This window comes from Thermobia domestica, chromosome 10 (assembly GCF_964235325.1).
Source record: "Thermobia domestica chromosome 10, izTheDome1.hap1.1, whole genome shotgun sequence".
Classification (NCBI taxonomy): domain Eukaryota; kingdom Metazoa; phylum Arthropoda; class Insecta; order Zygentoma; family Lepismatidae; genus Thermobia; species Thermobia domestica.
In genome coordinates, this window is record NC_137463.1 from 218,273,382 (window position 1) to 218,299,738 (window position 26,357).

The 26,357-nt window shown below is 37.1% G+C and overlaps 1 protein-coding gene across 3 annotated transcripts in view; it reads right to left on the reverse strand.

Annotated features, from left to right (window-relative positions):
* The window catches only part of LOC145662991 (cytochrome b5 reductase 4), a 388,832-nt gene that overhangs the window by 211,033 nt on the left and 151,442 nt on the right, over positions 1-26,357 (reverse strand). For all 3 annotated transcript variants that reach the window (XM_081729095.1, XM_081729097.1, XM_081729098.1), the window contains one exon: positions 15,040-15,210. In XM_081729095.1, the coding sequence (XP_081585221.1) occupies positions 15,040-15,210 (171 nt within the window). The remainder of the gene's footprint in view (positions 1-15,039; positions 15,211-26,357) is intronic.

The following is a 26,357-nucleotide window of genomic DNA, read 5'->3' on the forward strand; positions in this document are numbered from 1 at the left end:
AAGAGTGAAATTCCTTGTTTTGGCTAAAAGAGAAACAGAACTGAAGAAAAAATAAAGAGGGACCAACATGATATCAGCCCTCAGCTCCGTGTCTAGAGAGCCACTCAAATATCTACAACGATCACAAACATACCATAGAGAACTAAAGCAATTGTCGCCTGTCTCTTCCTCAAAGGATTCTACCTATGGTAAATAATAGAATAGTGCGAGAAGAGTCTGATATAAAATGAAGAATCATGCCAATATTAAAAAAAAAAGAAAAAAGAAAACACGGGAGAGTCGATATTCTAATTTATTTAGAGCCTTCGTGGTTTAAAAAAAATGGAATTGAAAGGCAGAAAACCCAGTCAAAGATCTGAAATGTATTGACAATGTGACTCTTTTTTAGTGGAATCCATTTCCTTATTTTTATTTATTTTTTTTTCTCAAAATATGACCACTGGATTTACCCTCTCACCTTCACATTCGATACCAGTGGCCGACAATCCTGAGTTTTTCCTATCACAACAGGAAAGGGCCGCAATGTTACATTCAGCCTTGGGGACCGGCTTAGAAGGACAGGAGGGAGCATATGTCCCGCTTGATGTTGGTTTTTATTTGGGGAAATAGACCACTTCATTAACAATATAATTAAAAGATGTGTCACCTTCTTCAGGAAGGTACACTCATGTCCAAAATTATTGTCGCATATCTATAAATATATTGTTGTAGGAATATAATTTGATAACGAACTCATCCGGTATTTCTTATAATGTTAGTATGTGTACAATCGGCAGAGACATGTATGTGGCAAATTTCATGTCAAACGAGCAGTAAATAAGAACAATAAAACTTTCGTGTCCATTTAGCAACATTTTGTTTTACTCATTCTAATTTTCGTATTTATAAATATTTTCCTATGAAATTTACCACATATACATTTCCCAATTGTACACATAGTAAGTTATCAGTATTAAAAGTACCCAGCAAAATCATTATTATATTATACTCTTACAAGAAGATAGTTATAGATATGCGACAATCATTTTGGACATGAGTGTACAATGACGTAACAGGTGTTTGTTTCAAACATTGAATAAGTGTTCGTATAAATTGAACTTATTTCCTAACGTCATAGAACTAAGAACTGTTGCAGAGCGACGTAAGTCCGGTGACAATACAATATTCCATTGTTACTTTCATACTTTGCAATATATCTATTTATATTAAAAGCAAATTTTAATATGTTTTTATTTTCAACTTCTTTATCCTAAAATAAATAATAGTCTTTAACCAGCCCTGGTTTCCCTGGTTGCATATCACTTTAGGATTTGGAAAATGTGTCCAGCGAATAAAAAAATGATAAAACATCTTTTAAAGACATTCTATTGTTAATCAATTCGAAATAAAATTTAAAAATAATTTTGTTTATGCAAGACTAAATAAAAAGAATGGGGCGTGTTATTTTAAGAATTTATCAAGTAACTTTAAGCCTGTGTTAGAGTGCATCTCATTTTTTTTAAGTCATGCATAAACAAAATTGCTTTTTACTTTTAAGTGCGACTTGATTAATGAAAGAATTTCTTTAAAATGTTTATTATTATCTTTTTTATTATTGTTAATGTTTCCATCCTTGGCATAGGGTGTTTATTTTGGTAAGGTACCGTATGATGCGTTTCTATACTACTAGGGTATATTAAAATTTAGTTTCCTATGCGTTACTACATACATTAAAGAGCACTTTTTTTTTTTTTTAAGAATTACTACCGAATATAGAGTGTTTCTCCGCTAATAAGAGGGAGACAGATTGAGGGTACCAAACACCCTTACCGTTGATTGAGAAATATTTAGGTGTCGACACTGATGAGCAACATCTACATTTGAATTTGGGTGTTTTATGGGCTTTAGACAATTGATTCAGACCGGGATACATGGGGGACGGAATGTTGGAAGCAAGTAGTCCAGTCGCTAGTTTGAATGCCTGGAATGAGTAAGGACTCTTCCCCCTTGGTAAAAGATGCCAGAATTGGAAGCAATATCAAAGAAACACTGCTTCGAAAAGAGAGAGAGAAAACATGCATAAATAGATAGAGTCGGATTTAGGTTTAGTGGGGCCCCAAGCTGTTTAAGGTAATGGGGCCCTTTATGTGTTCAGATGAACATAGGCGCCCTACATACAGAAATAAAGAAACTAGAGATAATTTAGGAAGCAGACTAGCAGAAGGAGCCCCATTAATTACATGGAGCACCATGAATGTAGGCTACACAGTAGGAAGCACTTGCTACGTATATTAAATTAAATTTAATTTTTTTTTTAAATTTTCTTATATTGTAGAAATGTATATCCAGTTTTTCTTTAGATTTTGGAGCCCCCAAGAGAGGGGGGCCCTAAGCTATAGCTTGTTTATCTTATACGTAAATCCGGCACTGTAAATAGTATACATATACAGGTGCGGATCCAAGAGTGGCTATAGAGGCTATAGCCCCCCCCCCCCCCCGACGCTCAGGTATACACTGGATAAAATGGGCTTCAATTCTGTTTACTCTGGATAAACAGGCAAACTATGGTTTAGCTCCTCCCTTGATCATATCCTGGATCCGCCACTGTATATATATATATATATATATATATATATATATATATATATATATATATATATATATCAAGGCCGGCCTTAGACCGATTGCTCCCAATCGGGCCCCGCGCTAGAGTCGTCTACTCTACTGTCCAGTCTCTAATCTACTCTCCAGTACCGTTTTAACAGTATATTAGGCTCAAAGCAAACAAGTGTGTTGTGGTCCCTATGACTAAATTTTGCTCCTAATACACGCCATTATGTGCGTGAGGCCCCCAGTCAAGTGAATCTGTTCTGCTACTCTCGGTTATCAAGTACACACAACAGCATATTACAATACAGGTATATCCATGGACTCCACAAGGGAAGGTATTGCATCTCCCTAACAAGTAAATGAATAGTTTATATTGCTTCCGGGCATAAGCAAATATTTTCTGAATTTAATGCTGCAGTAGTTTCTTTAGTTTTTTTATGTTTATAACTTCTGTTGTAAAAATAGATCTTATGTCTAGGGAGTATCTTACACACCTTAACACTCCCCTAAATTTCCTTACACGCATCCCTGGGCGTAAAAATATTGTTTTCTTTGAGTTAGTGTAAAAATGTATATCATTATTCTGGGTGCACACCCTTTTTATTTTGAACATCCCACTAAGTAAAAGTTCCTGGCGTTTTTACTGATTACGTCATGTGATACTACCGAGATGGTATCAAATAAATCAGCCTCAGTGCGAGCTCTTTGCATATCCTTTCTCTTATTATATTGTATTTATATTAAAAATTCAAAACCATAAGACAAACTTTGCCCTCTCCTGCAAAAAATCCCGTGGATTTTTTTCTTTTGAAAAATGAAGTCAGGAAAAACAAATGTATACTAGTTCATACTGAATAGGTGGCTGCTTATGAAGGTTTGTGTTCTAACTAGAAGAATCCAATGGAAAATATGTCATTCATCTGCAATCAGTTCCTTGAAGTTTGTAATCCTCTCATTGCTATTTCATTTTGTCTACAGTCGATGATGATTTCAAGCTGATTATACCTTTCATAAGTAACTACCTACGATGTTCTCACTAGCGTACATTAGGTTTCCCTGACTTCAATTGTTTTCAAAAAGATACAGCTGTTAAGGAATCTTTGAACCAACTAATTTATATCAATGTGTATTTCAGCATGTCTTACAAATATAAACTTATGGAAACATAGACTGCACCACTGTATTTCTCGTAAAAGTTTACCCCAATTTAATATATTACATGCGACCGCCTTCCTATTAAAAAGAAAATAGAAGTTAAGTGAGACACAAGATAGCAGCCATGATAAGCATACCCTCAAATAGATGTCTACTTCCCCCGGTGTCGGTTAATGTGGTTTTGGTTTTCATCCGTTTACCCGTTTTACAAATAAAACGAAAATTTCAAATTTAAAACGCATTGTTATGGCTTGTTCTGGTCAGTCAGGTTTTTCGCCACTGCGGCCATCTTTATGGACAGAAGCACTTTAAATTTTGCTTACGCTCGTTTCTTGATATTCTACATTTCTCTGTCAAGTTGGCCAAGAAACTAAATTTCGACATCGATAAGTTCACTTGTAAGAGATGAAAACTATGAAATACTGGTACAGAACCTTCTTTAAAAATTGCGAAGCGCAAGGGTGAAACATGTATTTTAAAAATTCATTCACTGTAAGTATTGACATTTGAGTTAGACCATATATATATATATATATATATATATATATATATATATATATATATATATATATATATATATATATATATATATATATATATATATATAGGCTCTACATACCTTGGTGCAAATTAGTTATAAACCCGGTGCCCCACAAAATGTTCCCAATCGGGCCCCGCACCACCTAAGGCCGGCCTTGATGTATATAATATGTGTGTGTGTCTTATTGTACGATGGAAGCTGATGAAAGAGCTCTATATTATTCTTGATTTTTTTTTGGCAGGTAAACAAGGAATATTTCGGGGATTAATCTACCCTAAAGATTATAATAATGTATCTTATCTTTTCTCTTGCATGTATATTCTCAGTCCTGCAGGAAGTTTTCATTTCTTTCTTGGAATACATAAACGAAGACTGGTTCGGCTTCTCCTTCACAAATCTTTGTCGAAAAGTTGACTTCCTAAATTACTTCTCATAGAAACCATCTAGAAATACACTGTACTGCTGAAACAGAAACCATCAACTAAAGAGGTCATAAATTTAGCCATTCCTCGTGTTTGAAGTTCCCGTTCTTCACAATGAGTTCCTTCCTCCCGCCCCTGTTAAGAAGTTCAAAGTAGGTCTTCAAAAGAACTGACTCCCGCTGAGAAGGAAAGTGGGATGAGGAATGACTATAGTGCCATCTAGCAGTTAGACGGCCAAGTACGTGAACACGAAAAAATCTGATTTCTGATTTCTGTAGATTCAATGATGAAGGATATAATTTCTCATCGATTGTGTAATGGATGTATTTGGAAACAGCGAAAAAATAGTACAGTAGCGCACAAATACAAAGATAGTACTCCATTCTCAAAAAAGTCCGAAGTTTTTAGCTCTTTTCCTTACTGTAAAAAAACAGAAGATTTTTCCCCCTAATTTTGATCATTTTCTTATGGGAATTTGGATTATAATTATCCGTATTTATAAGAAGAAAATATCAGGCACAGAGTTCAAATTGCACCTTTAAAATGAGATGCATCATATTGAGTGAGCTATTGAGACATTTTTGCGAAACAACGAAGTGAAACCATGATTTCCCTAAAAAATGATTGAGATCCCATGTTAAATTGAACACCAATATTCCGGCCGCTGTGGCTCACTCCTTCTCCCTCTTAAGGCAAGTTAATGATGATGGAAGAAAACGGGAATACCCCGAGAAAACACATGAACACGATGTTGTCCACAATAAACTTACTTGGTCGGGATCAAACAGGGACCCCATATACCAGTGCTAAGCGCTCTACAATCGTTCCCCAACCTTCTTGTTTTAGCAAAAGAGATACTAGAAATGTATTTTTATTAACAACGTTATATGTTCAAACATGAAGCCATTTTTACAACAAAAAAATTAAATATGCAAAGAAACTTAGTCAGGCCTGTACATGAAGGCACCCTCCCAATACTCACACAGTGGAGGTGGTTAAAAAGAAGTGTAATTTTTTTTCGGTATTGATAATGATCAATTCTACGCCATACCATTTTTTTTTTTTCATATGTCAAAATAAGGTGTGTCTCGTAAGTACAGTGATTCTCAGGTCCAAAAATTAATGTGGTACATGTAACAACATGACTTAAGGAACACAAAACAATAACTGGGATTCTATCCTGTGCTAAATCAACGCAATGAGGTTAGATGTAGCCTAATTCCCCAAGCTCCTGTTTTATATTATATTCTCATACTTTCCTAGGACTATCCTCATTTGTGTTATTCAAAGACATTTCAACTAGAAATACCATACGTAACTAAGAAGGTGCATTTCGGAAAACTTATTTCGCCTATTCCGCCCTGCTAAGCGAAAAGGCCTTATCTCCATTGCATATTTTTCGAGAAAATAAGCAAAACGCGTTTTGGCTGAGGCTGTACGTTCAATTGTGTTGTATTTCAGTAAAACTTTATTAAATATATTTTCACGATCTCAAATTTATGTGGTAATACAGTTATTGCTTATGAATTGCCACTTAAGGTCTTTTTGCTTACTTTCAGTTACAGTTTTGAACATAAGGTAAACACTCATGACGTCACTACCCCCTACGTATTGGTCAAACCACGTCAATTTCACTTTAAATAGATGCAGAATAGTACTACGAACATTCCCATACCAATATCTCGATTTTCGAAAAAATGTGGAGTTAACGTATTTTCGCTTAGGACGGCAGTATTATGCTGCAGTTCTGTTTTCAAATGGTTTGAGGGATTAAAAATCTGCTTACATTACACTTGTATTTTGTTCACCATAGCTTTGGAAATATTCCACACTATTATTAAAACAAAACTTACTAAAACACCAAATACATATTAACGAGACATGTGTTATACTTTCGGTAAAGTAGCATCACCTTCATCAGACATGTTACACAAATATTATTAATACAGTAAAACCTGTGAACACCTCTCTAAGTTGGCCACTTGCTTATCTTGGCCTGGTTCGTCTTGAACCTGCATTTGCCCATAAGACATTCGCTACTTATTACTCTGTGAATTGGTCACCTGTCTATCTTGGAAGTTGGCCGGATTGAAGCAATGTTTACCCTATGATGATAATGATAAATTTACCTGCGTATCTTGACCACGCAAAATACCGTTTTGTTATTTTTCTTTAGACTTTCGTATTTCCATACAAGAGGCAGATACTCTGTATTTGTAACTGGATACAAAGAAGCACGGATCTTCACGAATTCTTCTTGGAGGTCAGTGGGCAGACCACTACCGTGATAAAGGGATAGCGAAGGAAGATGTGAATAAGAAAAAAGCACGTACAGGAATTCAGGAAATGGTTGTACGTATCTTTTTACACTGTCTGTTTTGGTAAAACCATTAGCTATATCAGATCCTTTCATCAGTGGGGATCTCAATTGTCAATTACTGGCACTTGACGGTTTGTCGAAAGTAGCGGTTTTTAAGATAGAATTCCCTTAAGATTTTCTCAAAATATATTTTGTTCCGAGGGAAAGACTTGTAGCTCATTAACAAGATGTAGTTAACTACAAAATTAGAATGCGCATATGTGCCAAAAAGAATAAAAGAAACACGTTTAGAATGAACCGCCATGAATAAATTTGTATAATAATTGATTTGTTATTTTTTCGAAAAGTATCTACAGAAAATATTTGTCACTTCGAAAAAAAATCTTATAAACTGCACATAAATTGCTCAATTTATAATTTTGCTTTCCTTGTTTTCAATCTGAATAACTCACTGTACTACAATATCAATTTCAATAAACTCCCTACATATGTTTCTATTTTATGGTTGTTTGTGTTTTCAATCCGAATAACTGAGTGTACGAGACTAGTTTTCAGGAAGATAAAGGTATATATATTAAACATAATGTAGTAATTTTTCTAGTACTGTATATTGCTATGATTATTCTATATACATTATTTAAAAGTAGCTTTCGTGTCATTGCTTATTAATTTTTTTCAATCAAGTAACACTAGAAATCCTATTCTAAAAATACATCAATCTCACTTATTCTCTGTAAGTTGGTCACCTGTCTTAAGTTGGACACTTTTCAATGGAACCGATGGTGGCCAACATTGACAGGTTTCACTGTATATATTTGGTGCTTTGGCCAGTTTTGTTAATTAACCCCTTGCGTTCCAGTGACATCCATGCGGATGTCATAAAATACTCCGTTGCAAAATTATCATAATGTGCACGCTATTCTCGCGCTTGCACTATAATATGCCCTATATAACGGTCTAGATAGTCTTTTAACAGTAGATGAAAACTTGTTATTACAGCACGCAAATAGGAAAACGACATCTAGAACGTAATGGGTTAATACACATTACACTGTGTATTGATTGTCTTTATATTTCCTCTGAAATAGTATAGACCAGTGGTTCCGAACCTTTATTGACTGATGACACATTTCACTGAATGCCAATGACATCGTGATACCATTGTTGATTTTTTAAAATTAATAATAATATAAATTGCAATAGCGTAAGCCTGTAAATTTACATAAAGCAGTAACTCTTACGTAGCGCTCTACAGGAGGTGTTGACTGGTGCAACCCATCTCAAAATTGATTTTAACTAATTATTGAATTTTTCGTGATTTTTTAATGATAAAATTTCGTGACACACCCTGTCTCATTGTGCGACTCACCGGTGTGTTGTCATACGCCGGTTGGGAACCACTTGTATAGACCATAAGCGTCGATTACTCCGGGACTCAAGCACCCACTGGAGGTATTTAATGGGTGCTGAGCAGCCGAGCACCCAATGAATTTTCGAGTTCGAATTAACTTCGATACTACACTTTCATGCAGTGAATAATAAGAAGAAACTATAGTGCATGTGATCCCAGGTTAAATCTTAGATAGGGATACATATGAATTGAATAATAATTTATCAAAACCTATTTTAATTTCTTCAGGTTTACAGCATACCGAGAATCGAGGGATATAACATTACAACGATCCGTGAGTGTAATTTCGTATAATTATTTCTTTAAAGAACATGGTGTTTGATGTTGTTAATTTATATTTTTAAAAATGTAAAATACTTTACGTAAATTACAATACGTTGAATCATTTTCTATTTTCACTCAAAGGTTTGACTGTAATCATTATTATTTTAATATTCTTCTGTCTCTTCATTCTGGCCAATATTCCTAAGCACGTTTGAAATTACCAAACAAAATCTTAATGTTTACGAATTTTGTTCAACATAAAGTTAGGAAATCGTGCTAAAATAAATTAAAAATTTTTTTTTTCCTTTGCAATTTAAAAATAATAATTTCACAGTTCATTTTATTTCAGCAGGTCTTGATAAATCTTTCTCGGGAGCTGATTCCCAACACCAAAACCAGCAAAAAGATCCTCTGGAATTTTGGTCAGTGAGGGATTGTTTCGGCAATGTAAGGTGCCGAAACCGTGGGAAAATGAACTTCAGAGGGCTGTAATTCAAAAATAGCGCAACGTAGAGAGTGCGGTTTAGAACATGACACTCGAAATCATACCTGCTCGATTGGAAAATGTATGTTTGAAACCTCCGCAAGATGTGTGTGTGGGATTCCCCAAAGAATCATAGGGATTTGCCAGGTTATAGGGAACCCCTACGTTCCTTTAGTGAATCCCTTGCGTTGTGTTACGTTCCGCAACTTTTGCAAAGGCTGATATGGAATAGGGCCTGAGGTATCACTTTCGTTTCTGTAATATTTGTTGTCAAATTATATTTTAATGTTAGTCAGAAATTTAGCATTTTGTCTTTTGTGCCCTTATGACCCAAAATTACCCCTATAGATAAGTTAAAATTGAAGCTTTGCATTCGCTGAAGACTTGGATTGTTTAAAGAATCAGTAGTTACTGATGCGAGCTACAAGAGGCGCCGGTAACTCCGACAAAAAGTGCCTTCAGTCACCAGAGGCTATAGCAACTTTGTATACGTAGTTATTAATGCGAGCACCCGAGAGCGAAGATAACTCAGGAATCAGGCGCCGCCATTTATGGCAGCTTGTCCCAACCGGGAATGATTTTACACTCAAGAGTCAACTATTTTAAACAAAATTAAACTCATGCCCATCGTTCAGAAAGCAAACTAAATAGTCCTTGAGCCAGAGGGGGTGTCTGGTTTCATCTCGAGGGAGTAAATGCCACCTGCATTTCTGAGTAGCTAATATTCTGAACTTTCAGATTTGGCATGATACTTTTCTGAAAGCGGTAGCTTTCAGGGGGTAAACCCCCCAATTTAGAATCTTACAGACATTTTTTATAGCTCAGTGGTCTTTTGAAATACCTATATATATGTCCACTTTAGTCATAGAACAATGAGTTATACCTCGTTTGATTTGGAATTAAATAGGTTTTAAAGTGATGTAACACACTTACCTATAGTACTGACGAAAGGGAAGTAATGAGGGAAAATTTAAGAAAAATTCCCTAAAAATTCCCTTTTTACCATTTTCTTCTCTTATTACGTGGCAACACTGCATGAGGAGTGAAAAACTCCTATATTTCAGAGTAGCCAATACTATAAGCTTTCAGATATGGTATGATACTTGCCTGTGAGCGGTAGCTTTCAAGGAATAAAACCCCCTTTTCAGATTCTTTAGTCCTTTAGAGGCAGAACATTTAGTACTGATTTCGAGAAAAGTTGATGTTTAAAAAAAACTAATAAGTTTTCTGATCCTGGTTTTATATAATTGAATAATTGACCATGAAAGATCAGAAAATTCTAAAGTTTCTGTAGGGAAAGAGAAGCGGAGGCAGGGAGTGGGGTTATGTCTTTCAGTTTCAGTTTTTTTTTTTTTTTTTTCACAGACCGTTCGTAAATTGCTTGATGTTTGAAGTGAACTGAATGGTGCAAGAGAATAGATCTATATGCTTTATAAACATTTCGAAAACATAATATTTTAACTTTGAAAATATTTTGATTGTAAAATATCATGGCGGTATGTAAGTTAAAGAGAAGTTCGTAACTCAGTATGGTAATGTTTACAGCATCATTAGAAATATTCTTCACATATCAAGATCTAAATAACATTCTATTTACATTACATTAGTTATGTTGATCATCATTCAAATATGCCATGAAAATAATAATCACATGGAAAAACAGGCGTGCCTTATGATATAGTTTGTAGCCAATTGCATATTCACAGTATTTGTTGAATACTTATATCCTTTATTTTGATTCATTCATCTTCATCTGAGTCTACAACTTCGTCTAACAATTCAGATATTTCTTCATCTTGATAATTGGCACATGTTTGGATTTTTCACATGTCAGTACACTTTAATTCATGTTTCATGCACTCACAATCGGATGGCACACAGTTCTTAGCACACGTACACGACAACAGCTCCATCACTTCTTGTGGTGCAGGCCGACAATCCATCCAATCGATGTCAAGCTCACCCGATGCGTTTGTCCTCCAGCCATGAAGATTGGGACTTGGTATGTCAGGATTCGCTTCCAGTGCTTTCTTCCAAATGGTTGCTTGGTAGTTTCTTGGATATGTTTCTCAAGAACCTTCTTGCATGGTGGTAGCAGATGGAATTCAACTAAACCTGTCTTTGCACAGAACAGCGAGTACCTTAATTCATTTACATAGTTCACATTGTGATCATACAACCTACAAACGAACTTTTCTACTATATCCATCGTCTCTTTGTTGGGTTCAAAACTTTCTGACAGTTCCTTCAGTGCCTGTACAAACTCTCCCTTTTTAAAAAGTGTAAAAGCTTTACACTTTCCCTTACCAGCAAAAGCACTCACTGTATCACAGCCTGTGATAGCATGAAATCCTGCTAAGGCTGCACAAATGGTTTCCCCATTTGCGTGATATATCTTGTTCATATCGTGGTAACAAAGACGTTTAGATGTTCCACTCTTCAGGAAAATATGTCCGCCATGCTTTGTTAGTTCGTCAAAGGTGCTCAGTACTTTGACTGCAACATCTGTATCTTCACTGTTGATTATAATGGTAGAGCAGCCTGATCTAAGAGCATGAAACGCATGAAGCACAAGTCTTGTGTCTGCTTCCTCCTGTGAAGACCATAATTCTGGAATGTTTGTCACTGGTAATGTTGAAAACAGTTGACAGCACTCCTTCTCGCATGTTAAAAACACAATTTTGTTACCCAGTTTTTGAGTATACTTTGAAAGCTGCCATTCTTTCCACAGAAAGTGAATGAGCTCACATCTGTTATTAGTGTTGCTCAAGAATTTTCTCCAGTTTCTAACTAAATGTCCAGCCATGATGTTTTGAATATACATACTGTCCTCAGAGACCCTCCGCATTCTTTCTGCATTTTTTATAGACCTACTTTCATAGGTATCAAATATGATATCAACACGAGGGCAACGACCAGAATCAAGTAATATTTTTGAAAGTAACTTTTCTGCTAGGAGGCCAAATGTTTTAGGTACTTCCATTAATTTGTGCACCTGGCTCATTGCGTCAACAATGTATGCTGAAGTCTCTTCCGGTATTGTTTCTGACTCGCAGTTTCTACTTAACATATGCATCAGCTTTGACTTGACGGTTTTCCTAATGGTTCCCTGTGGCGTTGCCAGAGACCAAGGTAATGGTCCAAGAGGATAAACAAGTACTTCCCTCATGTTCAGATTCCTTTTTTGAGCTATTATAGCCATCTGGGCAAAAATACCCCTGCCTGCTTTCAGAATAACGTCTCTCCCTTTAACTTTAATAGTTTTACTTTTCTTTGAATGGGCAAACGTCTTTAATCCTTGCTTGCGCATTGGAGCGTGAAATGCCCCTGGCTGCACACCTTTCTGGAGGCGTTGCTCTTTAAAGTTCTTATATGCTTTCTCACCTTTCTCATAAGCATTAAGTAAGTCGTTTGTGATGTCTACAGAAGCTACCATACCAGAAGATATATTTAGCAGATTAGATTCCTTGAAAGGATTTGTCCATTCCTTCGTCAATATCTCAACCATCGACGAAACATTATTTCATCCTTCTTGATTCTCGATGGTGAAAGGTCATGATGAGTGATTTCACTTTTTAGCGAAGAATTTGTGGCTTCTCTAAGGATACGTAGAAATTCTGCCCTTACATCTGAAACTAAATAGTACCTTTCAACAGCAGCCTGCCTGGTGCTAAATTTCATTATTCCAGCAGGCCCTTGGGTATCTTTGTTGACAGTCTCTTCAATTACTTGGTCTGCAGGAATTTTCCCAAATGGATTGGCTGTCCCCATTTGGACGGAGAACTCGCCTCTCTGAAATGCTTCATACACAGTTGGATGATTTTTCTCAAGACCTAACATTTCATTGTAATATACCGAAAGATAGCGTGCATAATTTAGATGGTCAAATGCAAAACATCACGGGATCATCTTTCGAATACTTACCAGATAAAGCGGCCAGTTACCTTCTCTTGTTGCGCGAACTGCCATTAAAAGAACATCTACCATATCGACGTAGGATATCCAAAAGGAAGATAGGTCACCATTTTCGTGCCTTAGGTGGTCCAGATATGCTTCAAACATTTTCCAAATTGTTACGAAAGACTGTTCTGACAAAATTTGAGATAACTGCTCAGTAGTGGCGTCTCCTATTTCCTCGAACAATTGAGATATGTTAGACTCAGCACAGGAAAGATATCTATGTACTCGGACTGTGACCATAACCGGAATTCATTGAGGATTATTCTCATCAGTGACTCAAATGCTAGCTTGTGCATACGAATAGCACGGTTATAGTGCTTCCCTTGTAAACTTCGAATTATGGATCCCTCAGCAACAGTTCCTGATTCGGATAAGAGCTCTGGCAAGCCAGAATCTTGAAATGGTCTACCGATGATGCCCATGAAGTTACAAATAGTATGGAATCCTCCAAGATTTAAAACTATTGTCCGGTACTTTTCAGTATTCTTGCATACAATTTCATTTGCTTTTGAGTAAATAGCTTGATCTGCAGTTAGAACTAAAGACTGAAGTTGTAGTTGCTTCTTTATGATGAGTGAACGATTTAGTATCTCATGGTTGCTGGCGAATTTATTGTTGGTAGGCAGCTAAGCTTGTTGGTTGAATTTCACGATCCCTCATTAGATTGATGTTGAATCCAGTCCAACTTGGAATTAGCTGATTCTGGGGATCTATACACCGCAACATAATCCAAAATAAATTCTTAGACCTTGACGCTGCAACGAACTCCTCACAAATAGGATCATCATACCCAATTACCACTGGACCAACTCTTTTCCCAGGGATGTAAGGCGTTAGCTCTATCGTGGCACCAAGAAAAGTTCGTTGTCTTGTCTTTACTGCTATTTTTGTTGTAACCAGACTACTAATTTGTGACTTTGATTCTAACTTATTGCTATTCCATTCACACGATGAGTGGTTCCCGCTCCAGACAGGGTCTCCTCCAACCTATCAATGTTATTTCAAGCAAGTTGAGTAAATTTACCAGGCACAATATTTCCAGGTAGGGCTACACGATCATCTTTCTCTTTCGAAAGCCCACGGAAGTTCGTTACCATTTTCTTTAAGAATCTAAAAAGGGAGTTTTAGCAACTGAAGTATCATACCATATCTGAAAGCTTACAGTATTGGCTACTCTGAAATATAGGAGTTTTTCACTCCTCATGCAGTGTTGCCACGTAATAAGAGAAGAAAATTGTAAAAAGGGAATTTTTAGGGAATTTTTCTTAAATTTTCCCTTATTACTTCCCTTTCGTCAGTACTATAGGTAATTGTGTTACATCACTTTAAAGCCTATTTAATTCCGAATCAAAAGAGGTATAACTCATTGTTCTATGACTAAAGTGGACATATATATAGGTATTTCAAAAGACCACTGAGCTAAGTAAAAAATGTCTGTAAGATTCTAAATTGGGGGGTTTACCCCCTGAAAGCTACCTCTTTAAGAGAAGTATCATGCCAAATCTGAAAGTTCAGAATATTAGCTACTCAGAAATGCAGGTGGCATTTACTCCCTCTAAATGAAACCAGACACCCCATTTTTCGGGGTCTGGCTCAAGGACTAAAATCCCAAACAAATTCTCTAGTAGGCCTACAGTTAGCGCAGTCCTTCTATTCTGTTGAAAATAGAAGTATGCACAAGGATACTTCCACATTACTAACATAAAGTCTATTTGCCAGTGTTCTCTAATTGCTTAGAGATTTTATATCCACTCTTAATATTGTACTGGATTAAACATAATTTAAACATTCTTTAAAATGTTACCTTAAAAGTCCAAACATGCAAAAAAAAATTATGATATATCTCAAAGATTCCATATTGACAATAAATTAAAAGTTACTTGAAGTACTCACCTTTAATAGCTATCCACGCATCATTAACTTTATTGTGTTTTGCAAGTTCATCTGGTGTAACATCTCGTATGCGGCCACCTACTCCGGTCAGATCCTTTCCCGATTGTCCTAATCGAATCCAGTCCATTAAGGAGTGGCCTGGCTGTAAAGCCACCTTGTTCCTTGGATTTCCTGTAAAGAATGGAAATATAAATCAGTAGGTCGAAACGTTATATTATAGACAGGCAGTCATCTTCGAATATATATATATATATATATATATATATATATATATATATATATGTGTGTGTGTATGTGTGTGTTTGTGTTTGTGTGGGTGTGTGGGTGTGGGTGTGTCTATTCTTTGTTTGATTGAGACAGTGGTGTCGCAAAAGAGGAGTGTTAGGGCTCTTTCTCTCTAGGGAACTTCCTCTTCAACAAGATATTATTAAAAAATTATCATATTAAGATATGTACACAAAAATCCTAACTTAAAATGAACCTAGGAGCTTGAACTCCCTTTGATGAAATTCTGCATACGTCACTGCGTGGATATTATATATATATATATATATATATATATATATATATATATATATATATATATATATATACACGAGGAGTTTAAAAATTTTCCACATTTATGTAGAAATCGTTGACGCGCGATCATAAATTTATGTTAATTTATTAGATATAACCTTGTCTAATTATATTAAGTGCAAACTATGGCTGCAGTACAATAATTACTCTTTCCTTTGGAGATGTTGCAAGTGTTGATGAGTAAAGGTGCAAGAATGGATGAAGTGGAATACAGAGAAGTGATTAAATTCCTCTTTCTGCAAGGCAAAGCTCCCAAACAAATCCCGAGGAAATGTTTGCGGTATATGATGAAAAATGTCCTTCGTATAGTGTTGCTACTGAGTACTACAGATGCTTTGAATGTAGTAGCACGCACATAAGGGATGAAGAAAGATGTGATAGACTCTTAATAGCAATGAAATATGAGATAATCCGGAAAGTTGAAATTCTTATAAATGAAGATCGCCGGATATCCATCAAAAAACTATCTCAGGTCGTTCACCTAAGTGTAGGCTTCGTGGAAACAATCACACATGATCACATGTCAAATGTGTTTGCATGGTGGATCCAGCGTCTCCTGGCACTATTCCAAAAGCAAGAAAGACTGGAGTAATCGAAACAATTATTGATTCTCCCTAATCAGGACACAGATTTGTTTTCTGACTTCCAACTGAGGTCGCTTGACTGCGATCCTCACACTGCCCTCACGCTCCTGTACTTTTATGCGTGGAAACACGTAATAGTCATTGTGTACTAAGTCAAGATCGATCAATAGCATCAGGAATTGTCGCAGTGCAGTATGCATACCTGTGCCAGCGAGGATTCTGATGTGCTTAGAAGGATGTAGGACGACTTGGAAAACCACCTCCGGAATGCATCGAGCAAGCTGATCACCACATCAACCACATATTGAATACTTAATTCCCACATGGATATGTGAATCATTCTTACAGAAATAAAGTTAGATACAAACTGACATCGGATTCAGTGTTTTTCGTAGTATAGCTTTCCAAATCATCTCCCCTTCACATTTCAAAATTTTCAGTTGGATGCTCATATGCCTTCTTAGGTAGAGTTCCACCTTCAATCGTCATAATACAGATCTTATCCTAATTCCTGTAGTCATTTCCAATTTACAAAGGATGTATCAGACTTTTGAATCACCCTATATAACATACGCCTCTGTACATAGCTCATCCAATTTTCACGGAACATGGAATGGAGATAAACTCTGAGTTGCTTAGTATGTACGTGGAACATTTTCCAGTGTAAATCTTTGGTTTTCGAGTTATTGGCCATCAAAGCTTGCATTTGAGATTAGTACAACATTGGCAGAAAAAATCAGTAACTACCATTTAAAGAGAGCCAAAGATGAAAACACATGAGACAAATAGTCAAAAGTAAATTTAAGAGTTGAGTGTTACCTGTTAAATCTTATACTATTAAATGCATGCAGTATGTACTCACAATAATAAAATATTTGATGAAATCAAATAAGTAGAAATTATTCCGCTACCTCTAAACTCATTACTGCTTGACAAACTTCAGTACAAAGTAAAGAGATCAAAAACGTAATTGCTTAAATAAATATTCTGAATTGCACGCGTACAAGGAAGCAAAAACCTTAAAATGTCCTTGAAACTCGTTACGCATCAATAGATAGATAGATAGACAGATATATATAGATATACCCGTATTAATCTAGTGAAATAACATGTACAGTTGAAAACTTCTCCCTTGAAACAGAGAATCCATTCAGTAAATAAGATATCGATTTTCTACTCTTCAATATTCAATCCACTATCTTGATCGCCCACGAGGCCACAATCGAATTACACCTGTCAGAGGGATGTAATCAATACCCTTGATTGATAAAAGTGAACACCGCTTTACAAGCAATGAGATATCGAGGGTTTTCCATTCCTTTACATAAGCTTCTGGTTGACCAACATTTACAGCAACAGCTGAGAAACAGACTGTTTTTTTTTTAATTAAGTATTTTTTTTCTTTCATTTTAACATCCAGCTTTGGAACATATCGTACTTCCAGCAGTAGATAGTATTGTAATAGGTAATCCATCTCGTTTAGTTATAAATATCAATACAATTGGTTATTAATATCAATACAAATAAATTAATATATTCTCGCGTGTATAACATTAATGGAAGGGGTTACGAAGTCGTGACCAGAAGCAGTCACATCCGTGACCCGAGACCCCCCAGTCTGATCTAGAGATGAAATATCGCCATACACACGGAGTATGAATAAGCTGCTAATATAATTTTAACAAACATGTTTCCCTCATCTTCTCTCTCTTTCTCTCTTTTCACTAAATTTTATAATTTTCTTTATCTCCTGATTTGTGTGTGTGTTTGTTTTTGTGTTTGTGTGTGTGTCTCTCAAAGCATTGCACTGGAAGATAACTGCAAAGTCTATCACAGTAAAACGCATGAGAACCACAGAAAAATAAAGCAACACATTTTTCTTTTGAGGGGCGTCAAAGTTTACTCAAACGAGCTTATAAAACTTGTGCAGAATATAAGAAATGCCGTTGAGCGCAAACAGTAATTCGTTAAATATTTTTGTACAGTCTGTGTTGAAAACCACTATAATATTCTCAACGAACTTTAAAAAGTTCCATATTCAATTTTATATGCCTATATATATATATATATATATATATATATATATATATATATATATATATATATATATATATATATATATATATATATATATATATATATATGAATTTTAAGCCCTTTATTTGATAGAGCATCGAAAACTACCTGAAAGAAGTTATGGTATTTTTCGCGTCACTCTTACCGTTCCCGAGATATTGGCCAAACAAAGTTCCGATTTGGGGAGATTTAAAGAGACATATCTCCGGAACCGTAAGTCATAGACATATGATATTGGTGTTGATCAATACCTAGAAGAATGGTGAACATTTTTGTACCAAATACTAACCGGTGGCAACTTGGTTATATCTGCATTTTCAGTATACAGTATGTACAGTGCAAAAAAGTGACAGCTCAATATAGCTAATTCAATAGATCCCCTAATACGCAGGTTCCAAATATGAATTTAATCAATATGAATTTAATCAAATAAATTTAATATCCAACTCCATACACATTTCGAAAAAAATAATTCTTTTTAAGCTCGTTCTGGCAATGCTCTTCGAGCATTCTCAAGTGATTCAGCATGGAAAGACGAATAAACTTGTGAAATTATATTTGAAACACTCGAAGACATGAAATAAAACAAGTGAATATTCGAACTCGAATAGTAAAAATTACTAATCCACTATAAAATTCAGCAGTAATGTTGTTAAGGTAATATTTCGGCTAATTCCCGGTTACCGGGCTGTCCGAGACGCCGAGTCTATCGATCGCTGAGTCTCAGAAATGAGACTCAGACCTATGGGTTAACGTTGTCTGTCTTTCACTTCAGAGAGAGTAGTTAATAGTACTGTTGTTGGTCCTTTTAGCACAACCTGTTTGTGTTAAAGTATAACACCATTTCCTTGGTACAACATGTGCACTCGAACCATAAGTCATCGTTGTTGTTGGGTTCATGTTGCCTAACATTCATTCATTCAAATGGGAGTAGTTAGCACGGTTGTTGATCTTTTTAGCAGAACCTGTTTATGTTAAAGAGCAACAGCATTTCTTTAGTACATGTTCACTCGAAGCATAAGTTATTGCTGTTGTTGGGTTAATGTTGCCTGACATTCATTTAAGTGCGAGTAGTTAGTACGATCGTTGGTTCTTTTTAGCAGAACCTATTTGTGTTAAAGCACAACAGCATTTCCTTCGTACAACATGTGCACTCAAAGCATGAGTCATCGCTGGTGTTGGCTTATGTTGCCTGACATTCATTTAAGTGGGAGTAGTTAGTACGGCTGTTGGCTTTTATAGCAGAACCTATTTGTGTTAAAGCACAAGAGCATTTCCTTGGCACAATGTAAACTCCAAGCATGAGTTATTGCTGTTGTTAGAGTAATGATGCCTGACATTAATTTAAGTGCGAGTAGTTAGTGCGACTGTTGGTTCTTTTTAGCAGAACCTATTTGTGATAAAGCACAACAGCATTTCCTTCGTACAACATGTGCACTCAAAGCATGAGTCATCGCTGGTGTTGGGTTATGTTGCCTGATATTCATTTAAGTGGGAGTAGTTAGTACGGCTGTTGGCCCTTTATAGCAGAACCTATTTGTGTTAAAACACAACAGCATTTCCTTGGCACAATGTGAACTCGAAGCATGAGTTATTGCTGTTGTTGGAGTAATGTTGCCTGGAATTATTAAAGTGTGTAGAGGGCTCTCTCACGCTCGCAGCTCGATAGCTGTAGTTGAGTGGTCACTAAAGTCACCACATTGAATGCATTCGCAATTGTCCAGCGCATGAGACATGGGCGGAGGAAACATAGACACCTGTAATCCTTTTAATAGTTCTCAAATAATCTGCTTAAATAAATGAACATACATAATTAAATAGTAGGAATTTTAATACAAGATTAACCAAAATGAAAGTTTTTCCAAAATGAAAGTTTTTGCTTTTTTCGTGCAGAACAATTGGACCTTAGGCGTTGCTCGTCTTCCGACATTTCTTCATTTTCGGTGTTAGCGCTGCTCAATAACTATTAAGCCTTTAGTTCCTCCTTCCACGTAGCTTTTACTGAACACTCACGACTTCGTTCCCTAACACAGTCACTTCGACTATTGCACTTTATCAACAGGTATCAACCAAACACCGATCCAAAATAGTCCCAAAGGATTACTTTACAAAATCATCTTTTACAAGTAACAATTAGATTTGTCCAATTTCCACAGAAGTCATGACGACAGTTACAATTAATTGTTGATAGTCCATTGAACCTTCGGACTAGTGTCCACTGATTGTCTGCAACTGCACCGCAACTTCAACCGAAAATTGAACGCAACTTCCACCGAAAAAACTAAATGCAATTGTGCTTGACTGAACGGCGGATACCTATCAAGTAACAGCGACTGCACCGCCACTGACCGAAAACTGAAAGCAACTGAAATGCCGCTTTATGAGTTTCGCTATTTTACTTCCGCCGATTGGTCTCTTGAAAATTATAGACTCCCTCTACCTTCATTGTTTTCAAGCATGTCACTTCTTTCGTTTTTGTGATGTGCCATCCGCGTTTGAGACGACGTCATACTGAGAAGAATGTCACCCCTTTTTTGACATGCGCCGTATATGTTGTAACCTAAACACATACAGATGTCCTTGGCACTTCTTCCATAGCACCTGAAATTTAAGGTAAAAACCTCGTTGTTTATACATGTTAGCGATTTCCTCTTAAAGATCCTGATACGATTCTCAGTGGAAATACATATAGTTTGGATCCCACGTAATGTTGCCCACGAGACGTGATTTGGGACAATCTCGTCTCATATTTTCTATTGGAAGACTTTCTCGTCTTGTTATGGCCCCGCGTAGCGTAGTTACTAATGCTTTCGCCATTGGTGTCAGCGGTCCCGAGTTCGATTCCCAGTGAGAAGACTCGGTCGAAAATATAAAATCTTCTTCAGGCTAGTTCTCCTGAGTAACGTTTTCCTCATTCACACCAGGTAAATGCCAGGATGATACCTCATATCATGGTCCCAGACCGCTTCCGACCTTCCCAACTCCTTCCTTCTTCCCCAATTCCCCAGATAGTGTGATCACTGAGAGACGTCGCCCTTCATACGTGACGGGCTATAGATGCCAAAACCCAGAAACTAAACTCCTAATCCTATTTTTTTTTGTCTCGTATCTCCTGTCTCTTCTCATAGGCAACACAAATCCCACGTTAAAACAAAGGTTCACTCTCACACAGCATCGCGCTAAACAAAAACAAAAACGGATGTTATTCTTTAAAAAAAAAAAAAAAAAAAAAAATCTTATACTAGAACTGCCTAGAACTAAATATTCAAGGAAAAATATTGAAGTTTAAATTATTTCACTTCCATTACGCCAGAGAGTCCATCAGGCGAAATTAAATCCAGTTCTTTGTTTTCCTTTGAGAACATGAATGCATAGTACGAATCATTAAAAGGATATGAACACCATTTCGGTAACAGCGGAAAAATATCTCGTATTACGCCATTAGTGAAATGAGGTAGTGTAAAAGATTATTGGTTAAGGTTTGGAATGGGGGATCTGCTTTTTACAAAGAGCGGCAAATGGAGGAAGTAATTACGTAGGGGAAAAGGGGTAATGACACGCGTTTTTTTTTTTAATTGCCCGGAAGAGCAACGAGAGAGCATCAACGAACCTAATGAATAGTGCTGTACATACCTATGTATCTTTACTATGAAATAACTCGGAACTGTTGTATAATTATTCTCCGTTATTAGACAGCAGACAGAAATTTGAAACCTTACACTGCGTGCAATTTCCCAGCAGTTGAGGGTAATAGCACGCAACAGTTGAGTTATTGGTGTAATTCGTTTTCAAAAAATCCTTATGATGATATACATTAAGAACACTAATGCGATTGGACCTGGTAAAAACATTGTTGATACATATGAAAGTGAGAACAATTCTGACTATAAATTAACGATTATAAACATTCATAAGGCTAGATAAGAAATTCAAGTTACGGTATTTTAGGCATCTGAAACGCCCACAGTGATATAACTAAGTAAAAATCATTTAGACTTATTAAGTTTTATTGGCCTATGTGTGAGCATATATGAGTCCTATAGCCTCCATGTCTAAAATTGTACCTAGGCTATAAAAGCTCTGTACACTTAACATAAAACATAAAATTTTATAATGACCCTTTTCGTCTTAATCTACATAACAAGCACAATAAAGACTACTTCATTGTCACTTTTTCCAGTCAAGTTTCTTCAAATGACTGGAGTTTTCACATCTCTCAGCAGTTTACAAATAATAAAAATATAGCCAAAATATCACTTACAAGATTCAAGACACAAACGTAAGCTAACCTAAGCTAAAAGTAAAACTACTTCTATTAGAAACCAATACAACAATCACATTCGTAATTTACAGCTGTATCGCCTGCACTGCAAGCAGAATGCACCCACCCAGAACATGGCGTACACCTGTACCACAGCTTTTTATCATTCCCTAATTCCCCACAAACAGGCAAACTTCGTTAGTAGGATTTGTTTCAGGCAAGGAAGCAGCCTAGTTGTCTAATCACTATTACTGTCATCACACACTTTATGCGTTTCCTGTTTGCGGTTCAAAAGTCGTTTCTGAACCACTACCGGCTGTTTTCTTCTTTAAATTCAATTTTTTGGATGTATTCCCTAAACGTACTTGCTTTCTGCGCTCTTTTTCTTGCAGAAGAGCCTCACGAAGTGTTGTTGTTAGGATTTCTGAGCTTTGGTGCCTTCCCTTTTGCTTCATTAACGATGGTTTTTGCTTAGGAATTGGAGAAATTGCTCTTAACGGGACTGTTGCGGAGGATTCTTCGGAATTGGTGACTTCCCTTGATGGTCCAGCGACGAGTCCATTGCATCGTGAGGAAGGTCTTCTTCCATATTCTCCTCAGTCTGACTACAGCACTGATCACTTGCAACAAAATCAGCATCTATAAAAACGTCTGACTTCATGGGGACATTTTTCAAAGCCTGATGAGGCATTTTGAACGCTGCACACTTTCTCAAACGCAACTTTAAAAATTTTTGGAACATCGCCAACGCCAAGGTGAATTTGTTCGTATGAATGTCGGCGCATCCATAAATAACAAGCATCATTGTATGCACATTTAAGGGGACTGAACACAGAAACATCTAAAGGCTACAATTTAGCACTACAATGTGGTGGTAAAGAAAGCATGATCACACCATTTGCTTTCGCATACTCATATGAAGAAAGTGACGTATGGCTTTGATGATTGTCCATAAGGAGAAGAATGGAATCCTGAACAGATGGTTTAGTAATCTGTACAAAGTGTTTTAACCAAAGCATGAAGGTGTCTTCATTCGACCATCCATTTTTTGAAGATGTGTATATTGATACATGCGGTTCTCCTCGTTTCTGTTCGTAATTCATTCGTCCCGGATAGACAAACAGCGGGGGAACGTAAATTCCAGTTGGACTCACTGCGCAAATTACTGTAATGTTTCTTCCTCTTTCTAAGCTTGTTGCTACTTCAACTTGTTTTCGTCCTCTAGGAGCAAGAATTCTCTAATTTTTTTAAACTGTTGTGATTCCCGTTTCATCCACATTAAAAATCCTTGAAGAAGGGAAATGGTGTCTGTCCATAAGTTGTCTGTAGTTAACAAAAAATGTATTCGCTGCGTCTCTGTTGAAGCCCGTAATTCTCGGTAGAGATGTTGCTTCTGGTTTCCTAATGCTTACTTGGGGATTGCGTTTCAAAAATGCTTCAGCCCAGTCTCTACCAGCCATCTTAGTTTTTGTACAAAAATTGTTCGGTAACTTGTTTAGTGTTGCAAATTGAAAGGCAATTCAACGAAGCTCCATTATAGTAATCCCATAGATGATGTTCTACAATGTTATGATATGGCGTTTGATTTCTTCTTCTTGCTGTGGCGTAAACACTGGTTTCCTTCCCATTCTAGGTCCACCAAAAACTCCTTTTACTTAATCTTGTTCTAATAGTAGCTTTATGGATACCAAAAGATCTGGCAACCTCTCGGATTTTCCTTCTTCCTTTCACAGCGTCCAACGCCGCCTTCAATTGGTCCTCTGTCCAGTTTGCTTTGTTGGTAGTCCTTGGAGGAGGAGTTCGCACCATCTGCAAAGAAAGAAATTAAACCAGTCTTTCTTTATACATTTTATACGAGGAGCGTTCCATATTGATTTACATTTCCTTTTTTTCTTCTTTCAGGGTCTACAATTGAGCTCGTCATTACAGCTGGACGGAAGTAGCACTTAGGTTTGTCTTCAGATGAAAGAACAATACAGAGGAAGTTAATCCCTGGAAACTACAGCACATTTCACCAACAGCTGTAACTACGTGAGCGGACAACATGGAAGGTGCTCAGCAAGGACAGCGCTGGACAACGTGTTTTTTGTGGAAAGAGGATGTACAGACTGCGGAAATTCACAGGCGATTGGTGGCAGTATGTGGAGAATGCGCACCATCACGCAAAGCCGTATATAACTGGGTGGACGGCTGGAAAAGTGGCCGCACATCAACGGAGAAGGGAACTAGTTTTGGAAGGAAAGTGACTGTGACAACACCAGTGAACATTTCAAGAGTGGAGTGACTTATTCAGGACAACAGGTGCATCACTTTCACGGAACTGGAGGCGGCCACAGGACTTGGCAGAATCACTCTGCACCGCATAGTGCACGAACACATTCAGACGGTAAGGAGTCTACCAGGTGGGTTCCCAAATTCCTGAACGCAGCACAAAGATAAGAGAGCAAGGACGTGAGCAGTGATCTTCTGTAACGCTACAGCCAGGGTCACGAAAGCTTCATGTCCAAACTCGATACTGGCAACGAGACTTGGCTACAATACCATGAGCCAGAGAACAAAATCCAATCAATGCAGTAGAAGCATAAAGGTAGCCCCACGCCAAGCAAGTTCCGTACACAGTCCTCTGTAGGCAACGCATGGCCACAGTCTTCAGGAACAAGATGGAATCATCCTCATTGACTGGCTGGAACCCGAAACCACCATTAACAGCGAGTTATACGTGACAACGCTTTGGAGTTTGCACTGTACAATTGCTGGGATTCCAGGTGCGGCCACACTCACCTTATTCTCCTGACTTGGCCCCTTCTGATACCACCTATTCGGGGCATTGAAGAAACCGCTGTATGGACATCATTTCGCCGACTTCCAAGAACTGCATAATGCTGTCCGGACGTGGATGAGACAGGCACTAAAAGAGTGATTCGCAGAGGGCATTCAGAAGTTGCCACATCAGTGGCGCAAGTGTGTAGCTCTTAGTGGAGACTATGTTGACAAAGTAGATGTATCTGCCAAGGCATAAATTGTAAAATGTGTAAATTTTTAATATGGAACGCCCCTCATAATATAATGACGGTGTTGTAACATTTAAACATTCTGAGAAGCAGGAAGAAACTAAGGTGGATCTAGAAGGTAAAAACTCGAGGGCGGGGGGGGGGGGGCAACCAGAGCCTAGACTATGATAGGTAAATCATAAGTTTACTATAAACTTTCAATAATTGAAGTAAGAGCTTCACTTATTTTTGTCAGTCATAAAACTGGAGCCTAGGCACCTCCACCCCGGGATCTCCGCCTCTGCGAAGAAAACACTGAACATAGAATATTGTTATTGCGCATACTTTTCCGGGCAGGTTTACCGGCTTAGAGCTATTAATTGTGCATTTTTCATGCAACAATGAGTAAGAGGGTTGTACGGGAAGGTTAAATTTAAGAATATATGTGCGGAAGCGACCAAGGAAGTGTGAGTAATATTTAATATAAATTTAAAACTCCTATTTACTAACAGAAGTCATTAAACAACTTGAAAAATAGTTGTAGGAGTTAAAAATGGATTTTACAAACGTGGGCAAAATTGACCCCCTCTTCGTCTTCCACGTGACAGGTGATATCTACGTTTTCCTAGAGTTAATGTTTAGAGTATTATTTCTAAATTAACCACTCAATAGGGAGGCGCGGTGGCTCAGTGGTAGAGCGTTTACCTCCGGTGCTTGGGGTCTCTGGTTCGATCCCACCTCGCTCCGTGTGGACTTTGTGTTGGACAAACACCGTGCTCGTGGGTTTTCTCGGGGTTCTCCCACTTTCTTCATTCCACCATTTCATTC